We start from the raw sequence: 25,547 nt of genomic DNA, 5'->3' as shown, positions 1-25,547 counted from the left end.
GGAAGTGCTTCTATTTCCTACTTTCCTGCAAGTCTGTTTGCTAGAGCTTATTTTGCATTTGTCATCAGAAAATAGTGATTAGAAGTAGAAAAAAAGGGAAGTGGTAAGAATTCATCAAAAGGATATAAGGGATAGATAAGAGTGATCTCTTTTCCTCATATCAGCCAGTGTTTAACGTTTTGGTGCAATTCTTTCTAGAATGTTTCTCTGAAGCACTTTTTAAAGTTTACTTGCAGTTATGGCAGGCATGACTTAACATACTGCATTCTCCTAATGGCATAGCTGTGGCCATGTGCCCTTTAGAATATCCCATTTAGGGTCATCTCCTAATTAGGACAGTGGCTTTGCCAGTTTCTGTGGTTGGTTCCCATGCCACCTCCGCTCCTGGCAGCCACTTAGGACCCAGCACAAGAAGAGCCACATCCTTGGACGTGGCCAGGCCACCCCACTTGCCACCCCCGCCAGGCCTTTCCTGGAAGCAGAGGGCAAGGCTGGTGAGAGGTGACGAAGCAGGGGGCCCTGAGGGGTGTCCAGGGGGGCTGAGGCAGGCATAGGCATTGCCAGGGGTGTGTCAGCAGAGCCAGGCAGTGGGGAGGGTGATGAGGGCTGAGTGGGAGTGGGGTCTGAGAGGGCGGGCCCTGCCAGCCTCTGCAACACCGCCCACCCCTGACGACTAAGTCTTTCCCTGTGCCTGGACTCACGAGGGTGCAGAGACCCGAGTCTTGGCCCAGCCTTACACACACTGCTGTCTCTCACCAGCCCCCCCTTAGTATTCATGATTATAAATTGAAGGTGGTGATCTCAGGCAATTTTGAGGATCACAGGAGAAAGTGGAAGTGAACCTGCTCTGTACAAGGAAGTGCTCGGAGCCTAGGAGGTGGTTTTGTTGTGGTATGAGGAGTGGGCTTGGTGGAGCCTGGCTCTGCCCTGGGCCTGAGCAAGGCTGAGCAAGGGCCTGGCCTGTGGCTGCAAGCAGGGGGCCCTGTGCCATCACTGCCGCCAGGCCCGCAGCCCTCGACCTTGACTGGTCAGAGCTTCTGATCTCAAGCCCCAGCAGCCCTAACTCCACCTTGGGTGGTGAGGGAGGGAAAAGGAGAGTTCAGGCCCCAGTGACCACTGTGGCCATGAGGCATCCCTGGAGAAGTATCCCTTCTCTCCCAGGGGTTCCGGCCCAAGTCTCGGAGGAGGCTCCAGGACCTGGGTGGGACAGCAACCCTGCTGTGTGAATTATGGCCCGGGTGCTGTGCTCTGGCTGACCAGGCAGGTGACCCAGGCAGGACACTGAGGATGGACCCTAGTGGTGCCCAGAGCACGACGGCCCCTGCCCAGAGGGGAGGGAGGTGTGTGGGAGGCATCCAGGCTGCCTCTGTGCCCAAATGAGGGAGCAAGTGAGGGGTGAGCCGGGCAAGCCAGCAAGCGCCTCCCTGGAGGGCCAGTCCCTAAACCAAAGCCCGGCACCCTGTGTTCTTTTCACCTCCGGCTCCCAGGAGCAGGGATGAAGGGTGGTGTCACGGTCTGCGCAGGGCCAGGCCAGGCCAGGCAGGCAGATGGGTCTGCAGATTCCAGGGGCATGGAGGATGGGGAGATTGGGGGCCACCATCTCTGGGCTGAGTGGGAAACTGTCCTGGGACTCAGCTGGCATGGAGCCCCTCCAGCCACTGTCCCAGGTGGTCTACTCACCTGGCTAAGGGTTCCGTGATCCCATGCCTAGATTGGGAAAGTCTGCGTGGAAAACTGCCAGGAGTTCAGCGGCATCCAAGTGCAGTACAGGCTGCAGCCCTCCAGCGCCAACTGCAGCGCCCTGGGGATGGTCACCTCAGCTGAGGACACCTCGGGGACCCTGTTCGTGAATGACACGGAGGCCTTGCAGCGGCCCGAGTGTTCCCAGCTCCAGTACACAGTGGTGGCCACCGAGAAACCAACCCACCAGCAAGCCCAGGCCCTGCTGCTCGTTACCGTGGAAGGGATGTGTGAGTGCCCGGCTGCGGGAAGGGTCAGGGTGGATGGGGCGTGGCAGAGCCTCGGGCTGTTCCTGCAGAAGGGTGCCGTCCTATACCCCGTCACTGACCAGTGGGCTTTCTTGAGCCTCCTTCTCTGTAAGATGAGAAAACAGCGCACAGCTGCACTGGAAGGATGATGGGGGAGGTATGACACAGTTTAGTCCAGTGTGACAGCATTGTGGGTGGCCGCTGCTGCCCATCGCCTCTGTCAGCAGGACCTACCTGTGCACTTGTTTTAGGGCTGCCAGGTACAATATAGGACCCAGGTTGAGTGTGAATTTCAGGTAAACAACAAGCAATTATTGTGGTGTAAGTACATCTCGTGCAGCCTTTGCAGTGAATTAGAAGACAAACTCCCCTATGTCCCTGTGATATTAGGGCCATATTTACACAAAGCAGGTATTCACTGTTCTCTGAAGTTCAAGTTTAATTGGGTGTCCTGCGTGTCCCTGGATGAGTCTGGCCACCTCCCATCCCCACTCCATACTCAGCCCCTTAGCTGCCCCTGCTGTGTGACTATGATGCCACCCCTCCCCCAGCAGCCCCCTCACTACCCTGCGCCCCCAGAGTTTAGTGACTGCCTCCTCTCTGGGCTCAACTCGGGACAGCTCCAGCCAGTGCTGCCTGCACCCATGGGTGCCCATGGCAGGCTGGCCCCCCATGACTGCTTTCTGCCACCCCTAGACATGCCTGAAGAGCCTGGCTGCCCCCTGTCCTGCGTGGTCAGCAAGAGGCAGCCCGAATGTGAGGAATGCGGTGGCCTGGGCTCTCTGACAGGCAGGTGCGAGTGGAGACAGGGAGATGGCAAAGGTAGGCCCTGGGCAGAGCCAGGCGGTGGGGAGTGTGATGGGGGCTGAGGGGGAGTAGGGTCTGTGCATGCAGGCCCTGCCAGCCTCTGTGACACCCCCCACCCCTGCCCATCTAGTCCTCCCCTGCGCTTGGTCCCTGCCGTGGCTCCTGATGCCAGGAGAGGGTGGTCACGAGCGCAGGGAACAGAGAACCTTCCAACTGTTTATCACCGATGGGATCACAGGTGCCTGAGACTGAGCTCGCTCTGGACTTGAGAAGGTCGGGGCCAAAGTTGAGATGTGTGTGTTTTCTTTTTACTTTATTCTAAAATTCTGAATTTCTGTATTGGTGCCTAAACCAGATGGTAATTAACATGTATATATCCATTTCTCTACCCATATACACATAAATACATGTGCAGTTGTGAATGTGAAATTGAAAGTGTTAGTCGCTCACTCGTGTCTGACTCTTTGGGACTCTGTGGACTGTAGCCCACCAGGCTCCTCTGTCCATGGAATTCTCTGACAAGAATACTGGAGTGGTAGCCATTTCCTTCTCCAGGGACTGTCCCAAGCCAGAGATCAAACTCAGGTCTCCAGCATTACAGGCAGACGCTTTACTATCTGAGCCACTATATTCACCCAATGCCTTCTCTTTTTTTTTAACTTTTTATGTTATATTGGAGCATAGTTGATGAACAATGTTGTGTCAGTTTCCAGTGTACAGCATAGTGATTCAGGTATACATATACGTGTATATATTCTTTTTCGAATCCTTTTTCCGTTGAGGTTTTTATAGCATATTGAGCAGAGTTCCATGTGCTATACAGTAGGTTCTGGTTGGTTATTTTAAATATAGTGTGTATACATGTGTATCCCAAACTCCCTGACTATCCCTTCTCCCCACTCTTCCCCCATTCACCCAATGCTTTTAAACACATAGTTCACAGACACTTTTCGAAGATCTCTTGGTAATATTACTGTGCATCCAAGAAGTGGAGGAATTAAGGTAGACTACACTGTTGACATGTCATTTATGGTTGGCTTTACTTCATGAAAACACAAACCTTAAAATAATTCAAAATATCCAAAGTGGTCTTCAGAGAGGCTCTACCCAGGAGTTCCCAGCCCAGGGGACATGGACCCAAATAGGAGGGACCTGAGCAGCCTTGGGTGTGGACAGTAACTGGCTGCCAGCTGGGCCCACCAATCTGAGGGTCCCACCCACAGTGCAGCCTAGAGAGGGTCCCAGCCTCATCTGGTCTCTTCTGGCCTCTCTGATGTGAGCCTGGCACAGCTCTGGGACTGCCTGGCTCCTCTGGCCCCCACCATCCTGGCTGCCCTGTACCTCAGGGATGCCCTGCTGGTAGGGCTCTGTGTGTGGTTCTTCTCTGCTCAGATCTCAGTTTGCTCTTCCTTGCAGGGGATGGGGTGGGGTACAGGGTTGACCTGGAAGGCCCTGGGGTATGACCCTCCTGGCTCTGCAGTCTGAACAGGGCAGCTGCTCCCTTGTGGTCATAACTGCCCACTCTGTGTTGTAGGGATAACCAGGAACTTCTCCACCTGCTCCCCCAGCATCAGGACCTGCCCCGATGGACACTGTGATGCCGTGGAGAGCAGAGACCCCAACATCTGCCCCCAGGACTGCCTCCGTAAGCAGCCCGATGAGCCTGCACCGTGACTCTGAGCGAGCAGGAGCCTGATTGGGTGGGGGGAGTAACAAGCTAAAGGGGCTTGGACTCTCACCTGCATTTCAGCCAGACCAGCCAAGCTTCTGGGTTTTGCATACTGAGCCCTTTCCTAACATTTTTTTTAATAAAGGCGCTCCTCCCCCCAAATTAGAGCTTGCTGGCTTGACCCACACCCTTCCAGTGTTGCTCTAGCCAACTCATGGGGCACGACTCCCTGTCCCCCGTTTTGCTGACTGCCAGCTGCCCCCTCTGCCCCTTTTCTGCTTCTGAAAAGTAACCAAGTGTGGACCTTGACCTGGGCCCAGGGCAGCCTGTGGGTTCCTCCTCTCACCTGCTGCAGCCAGGGAGCTGGTTTGGGGGCTCATCATGCTGCAACTGGGGCTTCCCAGATGGCGCTAGTGGTAAAGAAACCCACCTGCCAATGTAGGAGATGCGCAGGTTTGATCTCTGGATTGGGAAGATCCCCTGAAGAAGGGCCTGGTGACCCACTCCAGTATTTTTGCCTGGAGAATCTCATGGACAGAGGAGCTTGGTGGGCTACAGTCCACAGTGTTGCAAAGAGTCGACCTGACTGAAGCGACTTAGCACACATGCATGCATGCTGAGGCTCTTGCCTGGGGTGACCTAGACTTCTGATCTCACTGTGCTCCCTGGGCGTGAGAGTGCTGACATCAGGTGGGGAGGGGCCTCTCATGATCCTGTCTGGTGGTCCTGGCTGGCCAGGTCCCCCTGGAGGCTGAGAGTGGGCTGCTGAGTGGGTGGTGTCTGTCCTCAGGGGGCGGCAGCATCATTGGTGGGCACGAACCTGGGGAGCGCCGGGGGATTAAAGCTGGCTTCGGTATCTGCAACTGCTTCCCTGAGAAGAAGAAGTGCTTCTGCGAGCCGGAGGATAGCCAAGGTGCATTGGGGGTGGGGGGGTGGGGGGCACAGCTGGCCGGGATCCCCACACCTCCCTGAGCCTCCAGGGAGCAAGGGAGAAGATTGCAGGAAGGAAGAGAAACCTAGGAGATCTTCCTCCTTCCCTGGGGTCTTGGTTCCCCCATGTGTGCAGACAAGGAGCTGGCTCAAGGCTACTAAGACTGCCTTGTGGCCCGAAGTTCCTTTTTTTTTTTTGGCAAGGCTTATGGGATCTTAGGTGCCCAACCAGGGATTGAATCTTGGCCACAGCCGTGAAAGCTCCTTGTCCTAACTGCTGGACCACCAAAGAATTCCCTGGCCTCAAGTTCTATAATAAAGATTGGGCTGGAAAACTAGTTATTCCACCAAATAGCTCAGCATCTTCTCAGACTGTGCCTGTGTAGAGCCTTTCCTGGGCCTGTGGCATTGGCCAGCTGGGTCCCCCCTCCCAGCACCCTCCAGGTGCTTCTTCTAGAACAGGGGGGCCCCACTGAACACATGGGGAGCTTTTCTGGCATTTGGGTGGTCATTGCATGGCCCAGATCCTGGGCCACTTGTCTTTCCTCTCCACTATATATTGAACATGAAGAAAATACAGAAGATATTAGGAATGCAGGAGAAGAACTTCTCCCACCCCCCGGGCCCCTGGGCCTCTGGCTTCAGTGCAACGTTCCAGGGTGGGGGAGGTGCAGGGGTGCACAACCTCTGGTGTGTGACCTCAGGCAGGATGTTTATAAATGCTCATTCCTTCCAGAAAAGGGCAATAATAGTCTCTTGTAGCAAAAACATACAGAACAGTACCTGCCATGGGTCAGGAGTGTTGGCAGGCAGCTCACAGTCGGTCACAGCAGCCACTTCCTGGCTGTCACAGGTGTGGCTCTGTTGGGTATTGGGGGTCCCCCTTGTGGGGTGTCTACTCTCACAGCCCCTACTCGCCCGCAGACACCCTGCGTGATGACCTTTGCTGCACAGTGATCACGGCAGCTGTGGTCTTCTCCATCGTATCTGTGCTGCTGTCTGTGCTGCTGTCCACCTTCTGCATCCACCGCTACCGCAAGAATGCCCACAAGCCGCCCATTGCCTCGGCTGAGATGACCTTCTGTCGACCCGCCCAAGCTTTTCCGGTCAGCTACTCCTCATCTGGTGCCTGCCGGCCCTCTCTGGACTCCATGGAGAACCAGGTCTCAGTGGACACCTTCAAGTTCCCGGTGAGGTTCTCCATGTGGCAGCAGGGCCAGGGAGGCAGCCCTTCCAGGTAGCCATGTGGGTAGCCTCTGGTCTAGGGCAGCTGGGGAAGGAGGGGGGGACAGAAGGGGCAGGGCCCTTGGGGTTGTTGCATCCTTGCCTGCCAGGAGGACCTCGTGAGCTTCCAGCTGTCTTCTAACCTCCACCGAGATGTCTTTCAGGGAGGGCAGAAGGCAGGGGTGGGGCAGAGAGCGTGAATCAGTGTGGAAAAGGATGGGTGTGGATTTAAATGACTGAGATCTGGGCCATTAGGCTCCAAGGAGAGGGCAGGCCATGCTGTACCCACCTAAGATATCTCCTACGGAGGCCCCAAGTGCTGGAGGATGCAGCCTTGGGGGAGGCCCTGAGGAGGAGTGTGTGGGTTTTATTCTCAGAAGGTAGGACCACCCTAGGGCTGGAGGCTGATGTTCTGCCTTCATTTCCACGGGTCGCTCTGCTGGGGAGTCTGTTGGGTAGGAGCCCCATGATGAAACACTGTCCCCATCCAGGCGAGAGAGACTGGCAGGTGGGGGGCCTGGCCGCAGCCAGGAGGGGATTCTGTCTGTGGCTTGGAGAGTGGGGTTGCTGAGAGGCCTCTCAGGCACCATCAGGGGAGCCTGGCCCCAGGACTCTGTGACTGGCCTGCCAAGAGGGGAGAATCAGCCCAAGCCTCCTCCTCCATGACATGGTCTGGGCCTGCAGTTAGTGTGGGAGGCTCAGACACCACCTCCTGCCCGGCCAGGCTGCTCCTCCGCCTGTCTGCCCTCCAGTGTTTTTGCTGAGGAGACTGAAATACTATGGGGACTGGGGGCTGGAGACCTCCCACCTGCTGAGTGTTTGGAACCAGCAAAGTCAGGAAGGAGGCCTCTGTGGCCACCACATCTGGGAATGGCCCTCGTGGCCCAGGGACGAGCCATTTGATTCCCTTATATGCCCTGACGGTTTGTGCTGAGACACACAATGAGAGAGGTTCTTCTGTGGGGGGGGGGGCCACGGACCACTTTCAGCCTCTAGCCCAGAGTGCAGAGAAGCCAGAGCTGGGCCAGAGGCCCAGGACCACACTGACCAGCTCTGAGGTCTTAGACACATTATTCGACCCTTTGGCCTTAGTTCTGTCTTACATAAAGTGGGGAGGACACTTTGGGGTTTTAGCACTTTTAAAGAGAAACAAATGAGAGATATCCCCTCTTAGCCCAGTCTTTATGTGCAGTCAGCTGTTATCCAGTGCAGTGTGGACACCAGGGTGGTGGTGACTCTGTTGTCACCTTTGAGCCTGACTATGGATTCTTGGTAGAGGAGGAAATGGCAACCCACTCCAGTATTCTTGACTGGAGAATCTCATGGACAGAGGAGCCTGGCTACAGTCCATGGGAGTCAGACACGACTGCCTCTTTTGCAACTTAAAGAACAAACAACATGGGTTATTGGGGAAGCTGAGACACCAGGACACCTGGGGAGCTGGCTGGAAGGCGCCCCTGGCCGTGGTGCTTAGAGGAGCCTGCCTCTGCTCCCAGACGTAAGAACACAGGGTTCTGGTCCCTGGGGGGGGGGCAGTGGGTCACCAGTGTGTGTCTGTGGGTTAGGCGAGCCTGCCAGGCACATCATAAGCAGCCCCTGGAGCCATGCCCACACCCAGCCACAGCAAGACTTGGGGACCTGGGCATCCAGTGCTGACGGGAAGGCAGGTTCCAGACAGGCTTCAGCATCCCCAGAGTTCAGGTCTTCGAGCCAGTCTTGGGGTCTGGGAAGACCCCACCCCAGAGGGGTCTTCAGTGGGCATGGTGTGTTGGGAAGGCCGGTGTGTGCAAGTTCTGGCCAGTGGCTGGGCTGTGGGAGGAGCAGACTCTTCCACACATTGTCAGGGAGGGATGGGGGGGTACCTGAGGGGCACAGTGGTAACTTTCTAGAGGCTGCCACACCAGGAAGGTGTTCTTGACACCCCATCCTGTAGCTGGGAGTGCAGGGCTGGTAGGCAACTGGGGCCACAGCTGCCACTTGAGTTCTCTTGGAAGTCCTGGAGCCTGGGCCACTGTCAGTGCCTGGTGTCCAAAACAGAGGTGGTGCCATGAGGCTTGGGCCTGAGTCCCAGGGAAGAGGCTGTGGTCCCCCTGTGAGCACCTGTGGGTGCTGAGTAAACCCTGACTCTCTCACTGGAGATACCAGGCCCTGGGCCTGAGGTGGCCCAGGGCATCTATAGTAGATGGAGGCCAGTGAGGGTATGAGCATACGGAGTCCAGCCAGTCTGTGGCAACACCTGCCTTCCTGTGGGGGGACGCATCTTGTCATGGCACCTCAGGGCCTGACTGTGGGGTCTTGCCCTTGGACATGGTGACTGTCACCTGTCACTTCAGGTGACAGTCGGCCGTCTGCACATGGAGCTTGTCCGCCGGCTCTTGCCTTCTTCCTTTCTTCTTACCTTCGCCATCTCTCTTCCCTCTCTTTTTCCTTCAAACCCAATGTAGGAGGATCCCAAGTGGGAATTCCCACGGAAGAACTTGGTGCTTGGAAAAACTCTGGGAGAAGGTGAATTTGGAAAAGTGGTCAAGGCCACAGCCTTTCGGCTGAAAGGCAAAGCAGGGTACACGACTGTGGCTGTGAAGATGCTGAAAGGTACGTGCCCAGGCAGTACACAGGGGGCTCTGCCACTCACACCTGCGGGGGCCCCAGTGGGTGGATGAAGCCCTTATGACAGCCAGGACTCTGGCAATCAGCCTGCTGCCTCCTGAAGAACCAATACGCCTCCCCTGCTCTTCTTGAGTGGCTGCAGTCTAGGGACCTCCACCATGGATGATGTGGGCTGGTGTGGTCCCTGGAGAAGCAGGGTAAGACATTCCTCCCTTGAAAGCTTTCAGAGCCATGTTGCTTGTGTATCAATGTTGGGTAAAGATCCAAGTTTAAATGAAAAGCCCTTAAGTTCAAAACCGACAGCTCTCCCCACCTCAGTCTGCCCCATTAATTTCTTTCGCCAAGCGTCCACTGAGGTCCTGGTGAAGAGACCACCTGTAAGGACTGGCCCCTGTCCCCCAGGTCCCTGCCTTTCCCAGTCCCCATCCCCCCCAGCCCTTAGTGGGCCAGCACTGCCCCAGTCTTAGCACATGCTGGGTATCCTCACTGCTGCTTCTCAGCAGGGACTGGGTAGACAGTCCTCTGCCATGGCTGAGTTCTGCCTCAGCTTGACCAACTGAGGGCCCAGTGGCCATGTGATGGGCACATTTTAGGCTGATGCACTCTGATGTTCAGCAGTCGGGGAGCCATGCAGTGCCGGGTACTTTTGTGTACTTACCCAGGCCCTCAGACTGGGGTTGCCCCTTGTCTATGAGACCCCAGGCCCTAAGAGGGCACAGTGAGACTGGCCCTGGGTCACTCATGTGTGGTCCAAAGGGTTCCAATGCCCCATCTTGCAGCTGTCTTCTCATTTCCAGACAAGTCTACAGCCAGAGGCAGTGGCACAACTGGGCAGTGGGATGTGGGGCCATGACCCAGGAGGACAGTTGGCCAGGAGACCTCCACACCCAAGCTCCTGAGCACAACTATCTCTGCCCTTGGAAAACACACACTCAGCATGGCAAGACGACTTCTGTGAAGTCTCATGGCCTTCACCTTTCTCCAGGGCCTCACCCCCCTTTGCCAAGTGCTTGGTTGGCAGGTGTTTGGGGACACCAGGGAGTCCCTTTACCTCCCCAGAAGGGTTAATGAAGGGTTAACGCCACTGTCTTTGAGAGATGGTGATTGCAGGGAAATAATGCCATTTGCATGCATAGCCCAGCCCAGAAGGCTTTCCATGGAAAGACTCTGCTCACATGGAAGTGCGCTCCTCTGGTTCTTACTCCCTGTAGGCAATTGAGGCCGCTGTTGACCCTCCCATGGGCTGAGAGTAGCTCCAAGCAGTGAGGTCCTGGCAGGCCTCAGTCTGAACCTGAGTAGGATGTCTGGGAAGGAGACAAGTCTGTGTAGACCCCTCGTTTGCGCCTGTGACCCAGCATGGTGGTAGCAGGGACTTTGTGACCTGCTTTGTTTCTGTGCATTTCAGAGAATGCCTCCCCAAGCGAGCTGTGGGACCTGCTATCAGAGTTCAACCTCCTGAAGCAGGTCAACCACCCGCAAGTCATCAAGCTGTACGGGGCCTGCAGCCAGGATGGTAAGACCAGCCGGGGACTAGCAGCTGCTGGGCACAAGCCAGGGGCTCTGGGCTGCTCCATTCTGCATTCTCCCTCATCCCCATCCTTTTCTTCTCTGGCACCTGTCCTCTCTCTTCCTGGAAGCATGGTTTCTCTGGCTCTTGCCTGAAACTTGTGTGTCAGTGGACCATGAGGGCTGCCACAGGAGTGTTCCCTGGGGTCTCTGGCGACATCCTGGTTGTCAGCACCCTGCCCCAGGCTGAGCCCTTAAGACAGGGAAGTCCAGAGATGAGCAGTGTCTCCTGGGCACCTACTAGATATGCCATAACCTCCAGGTGATCTCAACCCCACCCCAGCCTGGGGTGGCAAAGGCAATGGCAGATCATTTTTCACATAAGAACATTTTGCTCTATTAGTCTTCCAAAACTGCTTTGCCACCCTGGGGGCCTCCCACTTTGTGTGTGTGTGTGTGTGTGTGTGTGTGTGTGTGCATGTGCGCGTGGGTGCATGTGTATTTCGGGTGTGAGGGAGATGGGAGGCCGACAGGGAGAGAGCAGCAGGGGCACCAGTAGCACTCAGGGCCGGGCCTCGGGGAGGACTGTGGCCTGAGAGCAGGCAGGGCAGGGAGAGGGTGGCCAGGGGCAGTCCAGAACCTCTGCCTCCATCAGCTGTCCCCAGGCCATACTGTGGCAAGACCAGGGGTACAGAAAGTTCCTGACATCCGAGCAGCAGTGGTTATCTCCCAGGGCAGCTTCAAATGCAGTGACTGCTTGCCCTGGACACCCAGGAAAGAGGTTGTGGTCAACTGTCCAGGCAGCTGGCTTTGGAATCCAAAGCCCCTGCAAGATGGAGGAGCTTCCCAAGTGGCACTAGTGATAAAGAACCTGCCTGCCAATGCAGGAGATGTAAAAGACTTGGGTTCAATCCCTGAGTCAGGAAGATCCCTTGGAGGGGGACATGACAACCTACTCCACTCTTCTTGCCTGGAAAATCCCATGGACAGAGGAGCTTGGCAGGCTACAGTCTATAGGGTCACAAAGAGTCAGACATGACTGAAGTAACATAGTGCTGCAAGGTGGAGAGCAGAGTGATGGGAGAGTGAGCTGAGGCTTGAGTCCTCAGGCTGCTGGAAGCGATTGCCCCGTGCTGGCCCAACTTCTGCCTGCCCAGGGTCACCTAAGCAGCCAGCCCACGTACCTACTGCTCTGCCCCTAGGGCCACTGCTCCTCATCGTGGAGTATGCCAAGTACGGCTCCCTGCGGGGCTTCCTCCGAGAGAGCCGCAAGGCGGGACCTGGCTACGTGGGCAGCGGGGGCAGCCGCAACTCCAGTTACCTGGACAACCTGGAGGAGCAGGCCCTGACCATGGGCGACCTTGTCTCCTTTGCCTGGCAGATCTCACAAGGGATCCAGTACCTGGCTGAGATGAAGGTGCGTGCCGCCCCAGCCCCGCGCCCCCTCCGCCAGCGATTGGCCCGGGGTTCAGGGGTCCCTGCTGTTGTCTTTTCCACAGCTTGTCCATCGGGACTTGGCAGCCAGAAACATCCTGGTAGCCGAGGGCCACAGGATGAAAATCTCAGATTTTGGTCTGTCCCGAGATGTTTATGAAGAGGATTCCTACGTGAAGAGGAGCAAGGTACCAGGCTCTGGGGTGTGATGGCCTGAGGGCAGAGGGCATGGTCAGGGAGCCCACAGGGTGGGGACAGATTTTGATCTGAGGAAGATAAAGCGGGTTTTTAGAGTGCAAACTTCCAGTCCTCATCCCCGAACTCTTTCCTAGTCCTGGGTCCCCAGAGACCCAGAGCAGGACTCAGTCTTGAGCCTGTTCCTTCTCTTCCTCACAGCCACACGTGCTGTTTTGGAGCTCCCTGCTGGGAGTGGGGTTCCTGCAGCTTCTCTCACTTTTCATCACTATCACTTCTAAAGGTCACCCACCACTGCAGAAATAACAATCTTCTTGTCTGCAGTTGCTCCTCTCACTGCTGCAGAGTGAAGGTCACTGTTTTACTTTCTGTGTAACTTTAGTCCTTTGCTTGGGGAAAAGAAATGAATTAAACCCAAGCTTGCTAGTCATTCTTTACAGAAAGGATTGAACCACTTTACAGCAGGGTATGCTCCTGGTCCAAGGGCCTAGGAACGGCTGACTAAGTGAGTTTGGAAGGCAATCAGGAGGATCCTGGAGACAAAGTCCAGAGTTACAGTGTAGAGATTTGGGAAGCTTTTTCCAAGTCACTAAAACAGGTGGTTCGGGGACCTTCTTGGGAAACCTGGTTCCCTGGTATGGTCCCCTTCCCTGTGACATTGGTCTTGACTTTCTTGGTGCTGCTATCCTCCCAACCCCTTTCTAGTAGCCTCCCTGTGACAGACTAGACAGGGAAGATCACAGGCCCCCTCAAGACACACAGCTAAGCTGGCATTCAGAACAGATGCTGCTCAAAAAGAAAAACACAGAAAGCCACGACATACACTTCAGCTTTGCTCTGAGGGGCGAGTGAAGCCCAGGTGCTCCTGGGGCTGTGAGGATGACATTTGATTTCTTGTGGGGTTTCTGTTGTGACAGCACATCTTAGAAGTGCTGAAGGGGAAGTGGAGAGGGGTGCTCCCTACCCCGTGGAGGGGGCTGGATGGAACTTCCTGTTGATGCACTGGTCCTCGGGAAGGCCCTGTGTCACCCAGCAAGGAAGCACAAGGTGCCCAAGCTCGGCCCCTGAGAGCACAGCCTGCAGGTTGCATTGTTAGAAACACACACCCTCGAAGCAGTCACACTTCATGTAGGGTATGAATCCTAAATAGTACTTTAAAAAAAAAAAAGAAGTACAATAAATGCATTAAAATCCAAAGCAAATGCCTTTTTTTTAATTGATTGTGCCTTGATGCTGACCTGTTTGTTGTTGTTTAATCGATCAGTCGTGTCTGACTCTTTGCGACCCATGGACTGTAGCCCAGCAGGATCCTCTGTCTATGGAATTCCCCAGGCAAGAATACTGGAGTGGGTTGCCATTTCCTCCTCCAGGGTATCTTCCTGACCCATGGATCAAACCCGCATCTCCTGCACTGCAGGTGGATTCTTTACCACTGAGCCACCAGGAAAGCCCGCTGATCTATTTGTACCAAAAAGCTATTTCTTAAGTTGCATTAGAAAGGATTTGTTAGGTTGAACTCCAGCCTCTCCATGGTGGAGGACAGTCTTTTAGAGGATGCTAAAAGGGCCCTGGGATAAAATAAGGGAAAAATCAGACTCAAGACACTCACATTGATTTCTTCGCTCAGAGCTTCTTAGAAAGGCCTTTAGTGTGTTCATTTGTGTCAGAAATTCCCAAGATGGAAACACTGGATGTTGGCTTCCCAGACCCCTTCACCCTCAGAAATCAGGGGAGATCTTGATGGAAGTGCTTCCAGCCTACCCACTGGGCAGCACCCAGGGTGCAGTGCCCCTGATCTCCCGAGAAGTGACCACAGTGGGGCCTGGCTTGCACTTAGCATCAATTCCTTGGGATGTGGTGCATGACCAGCACACCTTGTATAGCTGTGGGCAGGCCGACTGACTCCCTCGGGGGTCTCAGCCAAGCCTAGGAAGGCGGGGCTAGGACTCCAGCCCCTGTGAGGCTGGGCTGCTGGCCTCTACCCAGGAACACACTGGAGTCATTACTCAGTGTTCCCTAAGAGCTGAAAGAGCCTGAGATGTGTCCCCCACACACACCAGTTCCTAGGATCTCAGAGCAACGTTAATGCCTTTCTTTCACTCCTTCCTTAGGGTCGGATCCCAGTCAAGTGGATGGCCATTGAGTCCCTCTTTGATCATATCTACACCACCCAGAGTGATGTGTGAGTCTGGGTGTTGCCTTCCTGGGGTGGAGGTTACATGTATGCACCTGTCTGGGCAGCTCTGCTGGGGAACAGAGTTGCCCTGAGTCCCTGTCAGCTCATTCCAGCCGTCCAGAGTGACCTCCCCAAACTGGGGGGCTGTGGATGGGGAAGCTTTGTGTACTCACACAGCAAATGGCAAAGGCCCAGGCAGTAGTTCTGAGTGCCACGGTGGAATGCATGAGGATGTGAGCCATAGCTGCAGCCCCCTTGCCTCCCCCACCTCCCCTGCCCTCTCTTTGGACATCTCAGTGACACACAGTCCCAGCTGAACAGTTCCCTCTCTGTGAGCCTGAGTGTGAGCGGGCTTCAAGCAGGTCCCTGGAGACTGGTCCCCACCCAGAGACAGGTTTAGGGTGGAGTGACCTTGAATGGGTTTCCGGTACCCAAACTGCTCCAAGACCAAAACTCAAGTCTTCCAAGTCCAACTGCATTCTCAATTGTTTTGAAAACCACAACAGACTTGTTTCCAAATGTTCTGCTGTAAACAGCCTTGCATGTTTTAAATAAAGTAGGCTGTGAAAAGGCAATTCTTAAACAGTTTTAACAGCTGTGTTCTGATTACCAAGTGGACTGTAAAACAACTGGAAATGCAGGGGAAAGCATAATGAGACTAAAAGTCAATGGGGCCCCACCATCCCAAAATAACTACGGCCAGCACTCACAGGCCTTGCCTAGAGTTGTCCGTGGCATGCAGGCATTCTTTATTACTGTAAACGGGCTTGTGTGATAATGCTGTTTTGTGATGATTTTGTCCCCACTTGACAGTAAATTTTCCCTCACAGTTGATATTTTCCCATTGCAGTGTTTTTTCCTTTTAACATCTTATGAAAATTTCCAGGCACACAGAAAAGGTGAAGGGGTTTTGCAGAGTGCCCTGGTGCCCTGTGGCCTCAGTTTGACCTGCTTTTCACTGTGCTCATTTGCATTCCCTGTGCCGTCTCTGATGCTACAGAGCTTCACCTCAGGGGTCAGCCACCTGCCCTTTTTGGATATGGGGGCTGAGCTTGGGCAGCAGCTTGCCAGGGGGTTGGGGCAGGGCAGGCAGACACCTGGTCCCGCCTCCATTCCACTTCCATCTGTCTGGTCAGCCTAGGCTGAAACTGTGGGCACTTGGACCACTCTCTGTACAGGGAACTCAGGTCCTGTTGCTGCCCAGGGGGAGGATATCTGGGGCGCTGAGGATGCCACAGACTCAGTGCAGTCGCTCATTGGCCCTCTGGTTCTGCAGGTGGTCCTTTGGTGTCCTGCTGTGGGAGATTGTGACCCTGGGCGGCAACCCCTACCCTGGGATTCCTCCAGAGCGGCTCTTCAACCTTCTGAAGACAGACTATCGGATGGAGAGGCCAGACAACTGCAGCGAGGAGATGTGAGCATGCTTTCTCTGGTCCAGCCTCCCCAGCCACTGACACTCCAGGTTTTGGAGGGGTGGGGTCATGCACACTCATCCTTTCCCACTGCTGGGCAGCCCTGGGTGCCAGCCCTAGGCGAGCTGGGCAGCTGGAAGCAACGGGCTAAGACAAAGGCACAGATGACAGAGAACCACCCTTGGGCATGATGGCAGATGCTGGGGACCCAGATTCCACTGGGGGCTGGGTGGGCCTCCTGGGGGGACTTACAAGCTGAGGGGGAGCAGGACCCCAGGAGAGGTGGTGGAAGGATGAGGGAGCAGCTTCAGTCTAAGGCTAGAGACCTGTCCCAGGATGCTTGGGGAGGGGCAGGTAATTCAGAATGGCCCCAGGGGTACATACAGGGGAGCGCCCAAGTGGAGACACCAAGGCAGACAAAGAGCAGGCAGATGGCACCTGGACTTCAGCTCGAGGGCACCAGAATCTTCTCATCAAATGGTGGTTCCATCAGATGATCCTTGGAGAACAGGTTGAGAACACATGAGAAGGGGGTCGTCCATAGTTAGACACACACTGGTCCATTCATTCTACAAAGTCTGTCATGCACCTGCCATGTGCCTGGCTCAGGGCTGTGGGAGTGCAAGGGTGAGTAGGTGCTGCCTCCCTGGGCACCCTAGACTGGCAGGCACAGGCCCAGCACTCACCCACAAGGTGGCCCCTGCAGCCCTGCCAGAGCCCCAGGGGAGGGAGGGAGGGAGGTGCAAGACAGAGTGTGCTTGGCAGGTTTTTGTGTTCATACACAGTTCATCCTTCATAAGAGTTTTAAGGACTGGCATTTCTGCGTTAGCTGCCATAACAAGCATGGCTGGACCACAGCGCCAGACACTGTGAGCCCCTGCTGACCCATCATACCCTGGCCCAACTCAGAGAAGGATGTCAGTGACACAGGAACAGCTTTGGGATTTTGGACCAGAGCCTCTGGGGCCCAGGTGCACTGTACTGGGTGTGGTGGTTGTGACTGGGCAATCCTTGCTGGATTGTCACCACCCACCTGTTTGTCTCACCAGGTACAGTCTAATGCTGCAGTGCTGGAAGCGGGAACCAGACAAGAGGCCAGTGTTTGCCGACATCAGCAAAGACCTAGATATCTAAGATGATGGTTAAGAGCAGAGTGAGTACCCGGAGCCAATCCCTGGTGCCACTTCCCTCACCCCAGTTCATGGAATTCCCAATACAAAGGCAGAGTGCGGCTGTGCAGAGTGAGATGGTCATGTCGTCTCCTGGTAGGGGGCAGGGCAGACTGGGGGCAGGGGGCGGGGCGGGCACGAACCTTTATCCTTAATCCAGGCCTCTTGGACTTCTTGAAATTAGGGAGAAACCAGGATTTTTACCTTGACACTTAGGAAGAGCCCTCCACAGACAGGGGTGGGAAGAAGATATGCCAAAGCCAAACAAAATTATTTTCAATAATGGAACTTGAGGAAGTAAAGTTGGAATGAATGTGTCCTAAATTCAGATTCTATGAAGGGTCTGGCTAGGGGTGGGAAGTGAAGGGAGCAGTGGAAACTGTGACAAATAGTAACCTACCAGCTGGCTCTGAAGGACCTGTTACCATAGACAATGTAACCTGTAGGAATAAGAGTGCCAGCATGCCAGGGCTTTTTAAGGGATGTTTATGTTTCCCAGTTTTTATAGCAATTTCCAAAAGCTCAGTGTGGGCCAAACAACATATCTGTGTGCCTCCAGTTTACAACTCTAGGTGATAGAGGAAATCAACACAGTTTTCACTAATATTGATTGGGCAATGGGCTGCCTCCTGTATTCTGCCTTAGATGCTGGGGATGCAAGTAAAGAAAATAGACACAGACCTTGCTTGCCCTCTGGTGGTTTCATCCTTAAATTGACACAGTTACTGAAAGTTGTCATTTCTCCAAACATGGAAGGCAAGATGCATGGACTGGGCCCCTTGGAATAAAACCCAACCTTGGTGTATCGTTTGGGCACATCCTATGATTTGCCCTAAACAGAGGTAATAGCTGATGCCTACAAACAGCTTTCCTAGAACAGTGCTGAGAACCAGCCAGAAACACACTGGAAGCATTCTTGACACCTTTAACCAGGGCAGTGGAAGTAGCCGGTCCTCACAAATCATCCTGCTTGGGAGCTGAAGCCTCTAGCAGCATCTTATGCAAAACCCACACCGATGACTCAGATTTCTTGGTCCTGACTTGATATTGGAGATGGCAGGAGTGCCTGGAGGGAAGCCAGAAAGTGTGGAGCAGATGGGGAATGTGTCTTGGCCTTCCCACATGAGTCACGGGACTGCAATCCCAGAGCCTCAGGTTTTATAAACAGGCCTGTTCTCCAGTGCTGGGCCTGGTGCCCCTAGCGCTGCAGAGAGAGGACCAGAACAATGAGGGAACACATTTCTGCCTCCAAGAGGTGATTTTCTGTGATGAGGACCAGAGGCTGGGGGAACTCATGCTGACAGACCTGGCCAGGGGCTCAGATCTGGCGAGAAGTTGATAGGTGCGGGGTGGGACTCGGCTGGGGCTTCTGCTATCAGGCAGGGCGGGGGTGGGGAGGGGTGGGCATGTCCAGCAATGACCTGCTCCAGGAGTGACCAGGTCTCTCTCCCTTCCAGGACTACTTGGACCTGGCCGTGTCCACCCCATCCGACTCACTGTTGTATGATGATGGCCTGTCAGAGGAGGAGACACCCCTGGGGGACTGTAATAATGTTCCCCTCCCTCGCACCCTCCCCTCCACATGGATTGAAAACAAACTCTATGGTAGAATTTCACATGCATTTACTAGATTCTAGCCACGTTGTTCCTGCTCTCTGCACTGTCCTTACTCTCTGTAATGCTTTTTAAGAGTGTTTCTGGTTTGAATGAAACCAAAGTCTGCTCTGAACCTTTTTGTTTGTAAATGTCTGACTTTGCATCCATTTACATTTAGGCATTTTTTTTTAAAACTATGTTTTTTTTAAAGGATGTGAAAATATGTGTGATGATCACATTGCCCAGCAGCTTAAGATGATAGAGGAGAGGGCGGGGCAGAACTCTCAGGGGATTTTTTTTTTTTTGGCTCCTCGCATTTTTCACACCTTTTCATGCTCCTCGTCTTTTTTTTTTTTTTTTGCTCCTCGTATTTTTCTCCCCTTTTCCTGCTCCTGGGATTTTTCACACTTTTCTTGCTCCTCGTATTTTCACACTTTTGATGCTCCTGTTATTTTTCACACTTTTCTGCTCCTCGTATTTTTCTGTTTTTTTTTTTTTTTTTGCTCTTCGTATTTTTCTCCCCTTTTCCTGCTCCTGGGATTTTTCACACTTTTCTTGCTCCTCGTATTTCCACACTTTTGATCCTCCTCTTATTTTCCCCCCTTGTCTGCTCCTCGTATTTTTCTTTTTTTTTGCTCCTCGTATTCTTCTCCCCTTTTTCTTCTCCTCGTGTTTTTCCCGCTTTTCTTGCTCCTCGTATTTCCACACTTTTGATCCTCCTCTTATTTTCCCCCCTTGTCTGCTCCTCGTATTTTTCTTTTTCTTTTTTTTTTTTTGCTCCTCGTATTCTTCTCCCTTTTTTCTTCGCCTCGGGTTTTTCAAACCTTTCTTGTTCCTCGTATTTCCACACTTTTGATCCTCCTCTTATTTTTCCCCCTTTTCTGCTCCTCGTATTTTTCTTTTTTTTTTTTTTTTCGCTCCTCGTATTGTTCTCCCCTTTTTCTTCTCCTCGTGTTTTTCCCACTTTTCCTGCTCCTCGTATTTCCACACTTTTGATCCTCCTCTTATTTTCCACCCTTTTCTGCTCCTCGTATTTTTCTTTTTCTTTTTGCTCCTCGTATTGTTCTCCCCTTTTTCTTCTCCTCGTGTTTTTCCCACTTTTCGTGCTCCTCGTATTTCCACACTTTTGATCCTCCTCTTATTTTTCCCCCTTGTCTGCTCCTCGAATTTTTCTTTTCTTTTTTTTTTTTGCTCCTCGTATTGTTCTCCCCTTTTTCTTCTCCTCGTGTTTTTCCCACTTTTCTTGCTCCTCATATTTCCACACTTTTGATCCTCCTCTTATTTTCCCCCCTTTTCTGCTCCTCGTATTTTCTTTTTTTTTTTTTTTTTGCTCCTCGTATTGTTCTCCCCTTTTGCGTCTCCTCGTGTTTTTCCCACTTTTCTTGCTCCTCGTATTTCCACACTTTTGATCCTCCTCTTATTTTTCCCCCTTGTCTGCTCCTTGACTTTTTCTTTTCTTTTTTTTTTTGCTCCTCGTATTGTTCTCCCCTTTTTCTTCTCCTCGTGTTTTTCCCACTTTTCTTGCTCCTCGTATCTCCACACTTTTGATCCTCCTCTTATTTTCCCCCATTGTCTGCTCCTCGTATTTTTCTTTTTTTTTTGCTCCTCGTATTGTTCTCCCCTTTTTCTTCTCCTCGTGTTTTTCCCACTTTTCTTGATCCTCATATTTCCACACTTTTGATCCTCCTCTTATTTTCCCCCCTTTTCTGCTCCTCGTATTTTCTTTTTTTTTTCTTTTTTGCTCCTCGTATTGTTCTCCCCTTTTTCTTCTCCTCGTGTTTTTCCCACTTTTCTTGCTCCTCGTATTTCCACACTTTTGATCCTCCTCTTATTTTCCCCCCTTGTCTGCTCCTCGTATTTGTCTTTTATTTTTATTTTTTTGCTCCTCGTATTGTTCTCCACTTTTTCTTCTCCTCGTGTTTTTCACACTTTTCTTGCTCCTCGTATCTCCACACTTTTGATCCTCCTCTTACTTTCCCCCCTTGTCTGCTCCTCAAATTTTTCTTTTCTTTTTTTTTTTGCTCCTCGTATTGTTCTCCCCTTTTTCTTCTCCTCGTGTTTTTCCCACTTTTCTTGCTCCTCGTATTTCCACACTTTTGATCCTCCTCTTATTTTTCCCCCTTGTCTGCTCCTCGTATTTTTCTTTTTCTTTTTTTTTTTTGCTCCTCGTATTGTTCTCCCCTTTTTCTTCGCCTCGGGTTTTTCACACCTTTCTTGTTCCTCGTATTTCCACACTTTTGATCCTCCTCTGATTTTCCCCCCTTGTCTGCTCCTCGTTTTTGTCTTTTGCTTTTTTTTTCTTGCTCCTCTTATTCTTCTCCCCTGTTTCTTTGCCTCGGGTTTTTCACACTGCTCTTGCTCCTCGTAGTGCCACACTTCTGATCCTCCTCTGATTTTCCCCCCTTGTCTGCTCCTCGTTTTTGTATTTTGCTTTTTTTTTCTTACTCCTCCTATTCTTCTCCCCTGTTTCTTCGCCTCGGGTTTTTCACACTGCTCTTGCTCCTCGTAGTGGCATACTTTTCATCCTCCTCTGATTTTCCCCCCTTGTCTGCTCCTCGTTTTTGTCTTTTGCTTTTTTTTTCTTGCTCCGCGTATTCTTCTCCCCTGTTTCTTCGCCTCGGGTTTTTCACACTGCTATTGCTCCTCGTAGTGGCGTACTGTTGATCCTCCTCTGATTTTCGCCCCTTGTGTTCTCCTCGTTTTTGTATTTTGCTTTTTTTTTCTTGCTCCCCGTATTCTTCTCCCCTGTTTCTTCGCGTTGGGTTTTTCACACTGCTCTTGCTCCTTGTAGTGCCACACTTTTGATCCTCCTCTGATTTTCGCCCCTTGTGTTCTCCTCGTTTTTGTATTTTGCTTTTTTTTTCTTGCTCCTCGTATTCTTCTCCCCTGTTTCTTCGCATCAGCGTTTTCACACTTCTCTTGCTCCTCGTAGTGCCACACGTTTGATCCTCCTCTGATTTTCGCCCCTTGTGTTCTCCTCGTTTTTGTATTTTGCTTTTTTTTTCTTGCTCCTCGTATTCTTCTCCCCTGTTTCTTCACGTCGGGTTTTTCACACTTCTCTTGCTCCTCGTAGTGCCATACTGTTGATCCTCCTCTGATTTTCGCCCCTTGTGTTCTCCTCGTTTTTGTATTTTGCTTTTTTTTTTTTGCTCCTCGTATTCTTCTCCCCTGTTTCTTCGCCTCGGGTTTTTCACACTTCTCTTACTCCTCGTAGTGCCACACTTTTGATCCTCCTCTGATTTTCGCCCCTTGTGTTCTCCTCGTTTTTGTATTTTGCTTTTTTTTTCTTGCTCCTCGTATTCTTCTCCCCTGTTTCTTCGCCTCGGGTTTTTCACACTTCTCTTGCTCCTTGTAGTGCCACACTTTTGATCCTCCTCTGATTTTCGCCCCTTGTGTTCTCCTCGTTTTTGTATTTTGCTTTTTTTTTCTTGCTTCTCGTATTCTTCTCCCCTGTTTCTTCGCATCAGCGTTTTCACACTTCTCTTGCTCCTCGTAGTGCCACACTCTTGATCCTCCTCTGATTTTCGCCCCTTGTGTTCTCCTCGTTTTTGTATTTTGCTTTTTTTTCTTGCTCCTCGTATTCTTCTCCCCTGTTTCTTCGCGTCGGGTTTTTCACACTTCTCTTGCTCCTCGTAGTGGCATACTGTTGATCCTCCTCTGATTTTCGCCCCTTGTGTTCTCCTCGTTTTTGTATTTTGCTTTTTTTTTCTTGCTCCTCGTATTCTTCTCCCCTGTTTCTTCGCCTCGGGTTTTTCACACTTCTCTTACTCCTCGTAGTGCCACACTTTTGATCCTCCTCTGATTTTCGCCCCTTGTGTTCTCCTCGTTTTTGTATTTTGCTTTTTTTTTCTTGCTCCCCGTATTCTTCTCCCCTGTTTCTTCGCGTCGGGTTTTTCACACTGCTCTTGCTCCTTGTAGTGCCAGACTTTTGATCCTCCTCTGATTTTCGCCCCTTGTGTTCTCCTCGTTTTTGTATTTTGCTTTTTTTTCCTTGCTCCTCGTATTCTTCTCCCCTGTTTCTTCGCATCAGCGTTTTCACACTTCTCTTCCTCCTCGTAGTGCCACACTTTTGATCCTCCTCTGATTTTCGCCCCTTGTGTTCTCCTCATTTTTGTATTTTGCTTTTTTTTTCTTTCTCCTCGTATTCTTCTCCCCTGTTTCTTTGCCTCGGGTTTTTCACACTTCTGTTACTCCTCGTAGTGCCACACTTTTGATCCTCCTCTGATTTTCGCCCCTTGTGTTCTCCTCGTTTTTGTATTTTGCTTTTTTTTTCTTGCTCCTCGTATTCTTCTCCCCAGTTTCTTCGCCTCAGGTTTTTCACACTTCTCTTGCTCCTTGTATTGCCACACTTTTGATCCTCCTCTGATTTTCGCGCCTTGTGTTCTCCTCATTTTTGTATTTTGCTTTCTTTTTCTTGCTCCTCGTATTCTTCTCCGCTGTTTCTTTGCCTCGGCTTTTTCACACTTCTCTTACTCCTCGTAGTGCCACACTTTTGATCCTCCTCTGATTTTCGCCCCTTGTGTTCTCCTCGTTTTTGTATTTTGCTTTTTTTTTCTTGCTCCTCGTATTCTTCTCCCCTGTTTCTTCGCATCAGCGTTTTCACACTTCTCTTGCTCCTCGTAGTGCCACACTCTTGATCCTCCTCTGATTTTCGCCCCTTGTGTTCTCCTCGTTTTTGTATTTTGCTTTTTTTTTCTTGCTCCTCGTATTCTTCTCCCCTGTTTCTTCGCCTCGGGTTTTTCACACTTCTCTTGCTCCTCGTAGTGGCATACTGTTGAACCTCCTCTGATTTTCGCCCCTTGTGTTCTCCTCGTTTTTGTATTTTGCTTTTTTTTTCTTGCTCCTCGTATTCTTCTCCCCTGTTTCTTCGCCTCGGGTTTTTTCACACTTCTCTTGCTCCTTGTATTGCCACACTTTTGATCCTCCTCTGATTTTCGCGCCTTGTGTTCTCCTCATTTTTGTATTTTGCTTTCTTTTTCTTGCTCCTCGTATTCTTCTCCGCTGTTTCTTTGCCTCGGCTTTTTCACACTTCTATTACTCCTCGTAGTGCCACACTTTTGATCCTCCTCTGATTTTCGCCCCTTGTGTTCTCCTCGTTTTTGTATTTTGCTTTTTTTTTCTTGCTCCTCGTATTCTTCTCCCCTGTTTCTTCGCATCAGCGTTTTCACACTTCTCTTGCTCCTCGTAGTGCCACACTCTTGATCCTCCTCTGATTTTCGCCCCTTGTGTTCTCCTCGTTTTTGTATTTTGCTTTTTTTTTCTTGCTCCTCGTATTCTTCTCCCCTGTTTCTTCGCATCGGGTTTTTCACACTTCTCTTGCTCCTCGTAGTGGCATACTGTTGATCCTCCTCTGATTTTCGCCCCTTGTGTTCTCCTCGTTTTTGTATTTTGCTTTTTTTTTCTTGCTCCTCGTATTCTTCTCCCCTGTTTCTTCGCCTCGGGTTTTTCACACTTCTCTTACTCCTCGTAGTGCCACACTTTTGATCCTCCTCTGATTTTCGCCCCTTGTGTTCTCCTCGTTTTTGTATTTTGCTTTTTTTTTCTTGCTCCTCGTATTCTTCTCCCCTGTTTCTTCGCCTCGGGTTTTTTCACACTTCTCTTGCTCCTTGTATTGCCACACTTTTGATCCTCCTCTGATTTTCGCGCCTTGTGTTCTCCTCATTTTTGTATTTTGCTTTCTTTTTCTTGCTCCTCGTATTCTTCTCCGCTGTTTCTTTGCCTCGGCTTTTTCACACTTCTCTTACTCCTCGTAGTGCCACACTTTTGATCCTCCTCTGATTTTCGCCCCTTGTGTTCTCCTCGTTTTTGTATTTTGCTTTTTTTTTCTTGCTCCTCGTATTCTTCTCCCCTGTTTCTTCGCATCAGCGTTTTCACACTTCTCTTGCTCCTCGTAGTGCCACACTGTTGATCCTCCTCTGATTTTCGCCCCTTGTGTTCTCCTCGTTTTTGTATTTTGCTTTTTTTTTCTTGCTCCTCGTATTCTTCTCCCCTGTTTCTTCGCATCGGGTTTTTCACACTTCTCTTGCTCCTCGTAGTGGCATACTGTTGATCCTCCTCTGATTTTCGCCCCTTGTGTTCTCCTCGTTTTTGTATTTTGCTTTTTTTTTCTTGCTCCTCGTATTCTTCTCCCCTGTTTCTTCGCCTCGGGTTTTTCACACTTCTCTTACTCCTCGTAGTGCCACACTTTTGATCCTCCTCTGATTTTCGCCCCTTGTGTTCTCCTCGTTTTTGTATTTTGCTTTTTTTTTCTTGCTCCTCGTATTCTTCTCCCCTGTTTCTTCACGTTGGGTTTTTTGCACTTCTCTTACTCCACGAAGTGCCACACTTTTGATCCTCCTCTGATTTTCACCCCTTGTGTTCTTCCCGTTTGTGTATTTTGCTTTTTTTTTCTTGCTCCTCGTATTCTTCTCCCCTGTTTCTTCGCCTCGGGTTTTTCACACTTCTCTTACTCCACGTAGTGCCACACTTTTGATCCTCCTCTGATTTTCGCCCCTTGTGTTCTCCTCGTTTTTGTATTTTGCTTTTTTTTTCTTGCTCCTCGTATTCTTCTCCCCTGTTTCTTCGCCTCAGGTTTTTCACACTTCTCTTACTCCACGTAGTGCCACACTGTTGATCCTCCTCTGATTTTCGCCCCTTGTGTTCTCCTCGTTTTTGTATTTTGCTTTTTTTTTCTTGCTCCTCGTATTCTTCTCCCCTGTTTCTTCGCATCAGCATTTTCACACTTCTCTTACTCCACGTAGTGGCATACCGTTGATCCTCCTCTGATTTTCGCCCCTTGTGTTCTCCTCGTTTTTGTATTTTGCTTTTTTTTTCTTGCTCCTCGTATTCTTCTCC

At 51.5% G+C, this 25,547-nt stretch overlaps 1 protein-coding gene across 1 annotated transcript in view; it reads left to right on the top strand.

The window, feature by feature from the left end:
* The window catches only part of LOC122676067 (proto-oncogene tyrosine-protein kinase receptor Ret-like), a 34,313-nt gene extending 15,467 nt beyond the window's left edge, over window positions 1-18,846 (top strand). The window contains 14 exon segments of the mRNA XM_043875379.1: window positions 1,712-1,970; window positions 2,685-2,810; window positions 4,330-4,440; window positions 5,255-5,377; window positions 6,319-6,584; window positions 9,063-9,210; window positions 10,631-10,738; window positions 11,934-12,148; window positions 12,231-12,353; window positions 14,472-14,542; window positions 15,813-15,950; window positions 16,998-17,079; window positions 17,081-17,101; window positions 18,575-18,846. Of these exon segments, the coding sequence (XP_043731314.1) occupies window positions 1,712-1,970; window positions 2,685-2,810; window positions 4,330-4,440; window positions 5,255-5,377; window positions 6,319-6,584; window positions 9,063-9,210; window positions 10,631-10,738; window positions 11,934-12,148; window positions 12,231-12,353; window positions 14,472-14,542; window positions 15,813-15,950; window positions 16,998-17,079; window positions 17,081-17,101; window positions 18,575-18,754 (1,971 nt within the window). The 3' untranslated portion in view covers window positions 18,755-18,846.
* The last annotated feature ends 6,701 nt before the right edge of the window (window positions 18,847-25,547 follow it).

Source organism: Cervus elaphus, chromosome 19 (assembly GCF_910594005.1).
Source record: "Cervus elaphus chromosome 19, mCerEla1.1, whole genome shotgun sequence".
In the NCBI taxonomy this organism is placed as follows: Eukaryota; Metazoa; Chordata; class Mammalia; order Artiodactyla; family Cervidae; genus Cervus; species Cervus elaphus.
Note: the sequence above shows the minus strand (reverse complement) of the source record. Positions and strands in the feature narration are given on the sequence as shown.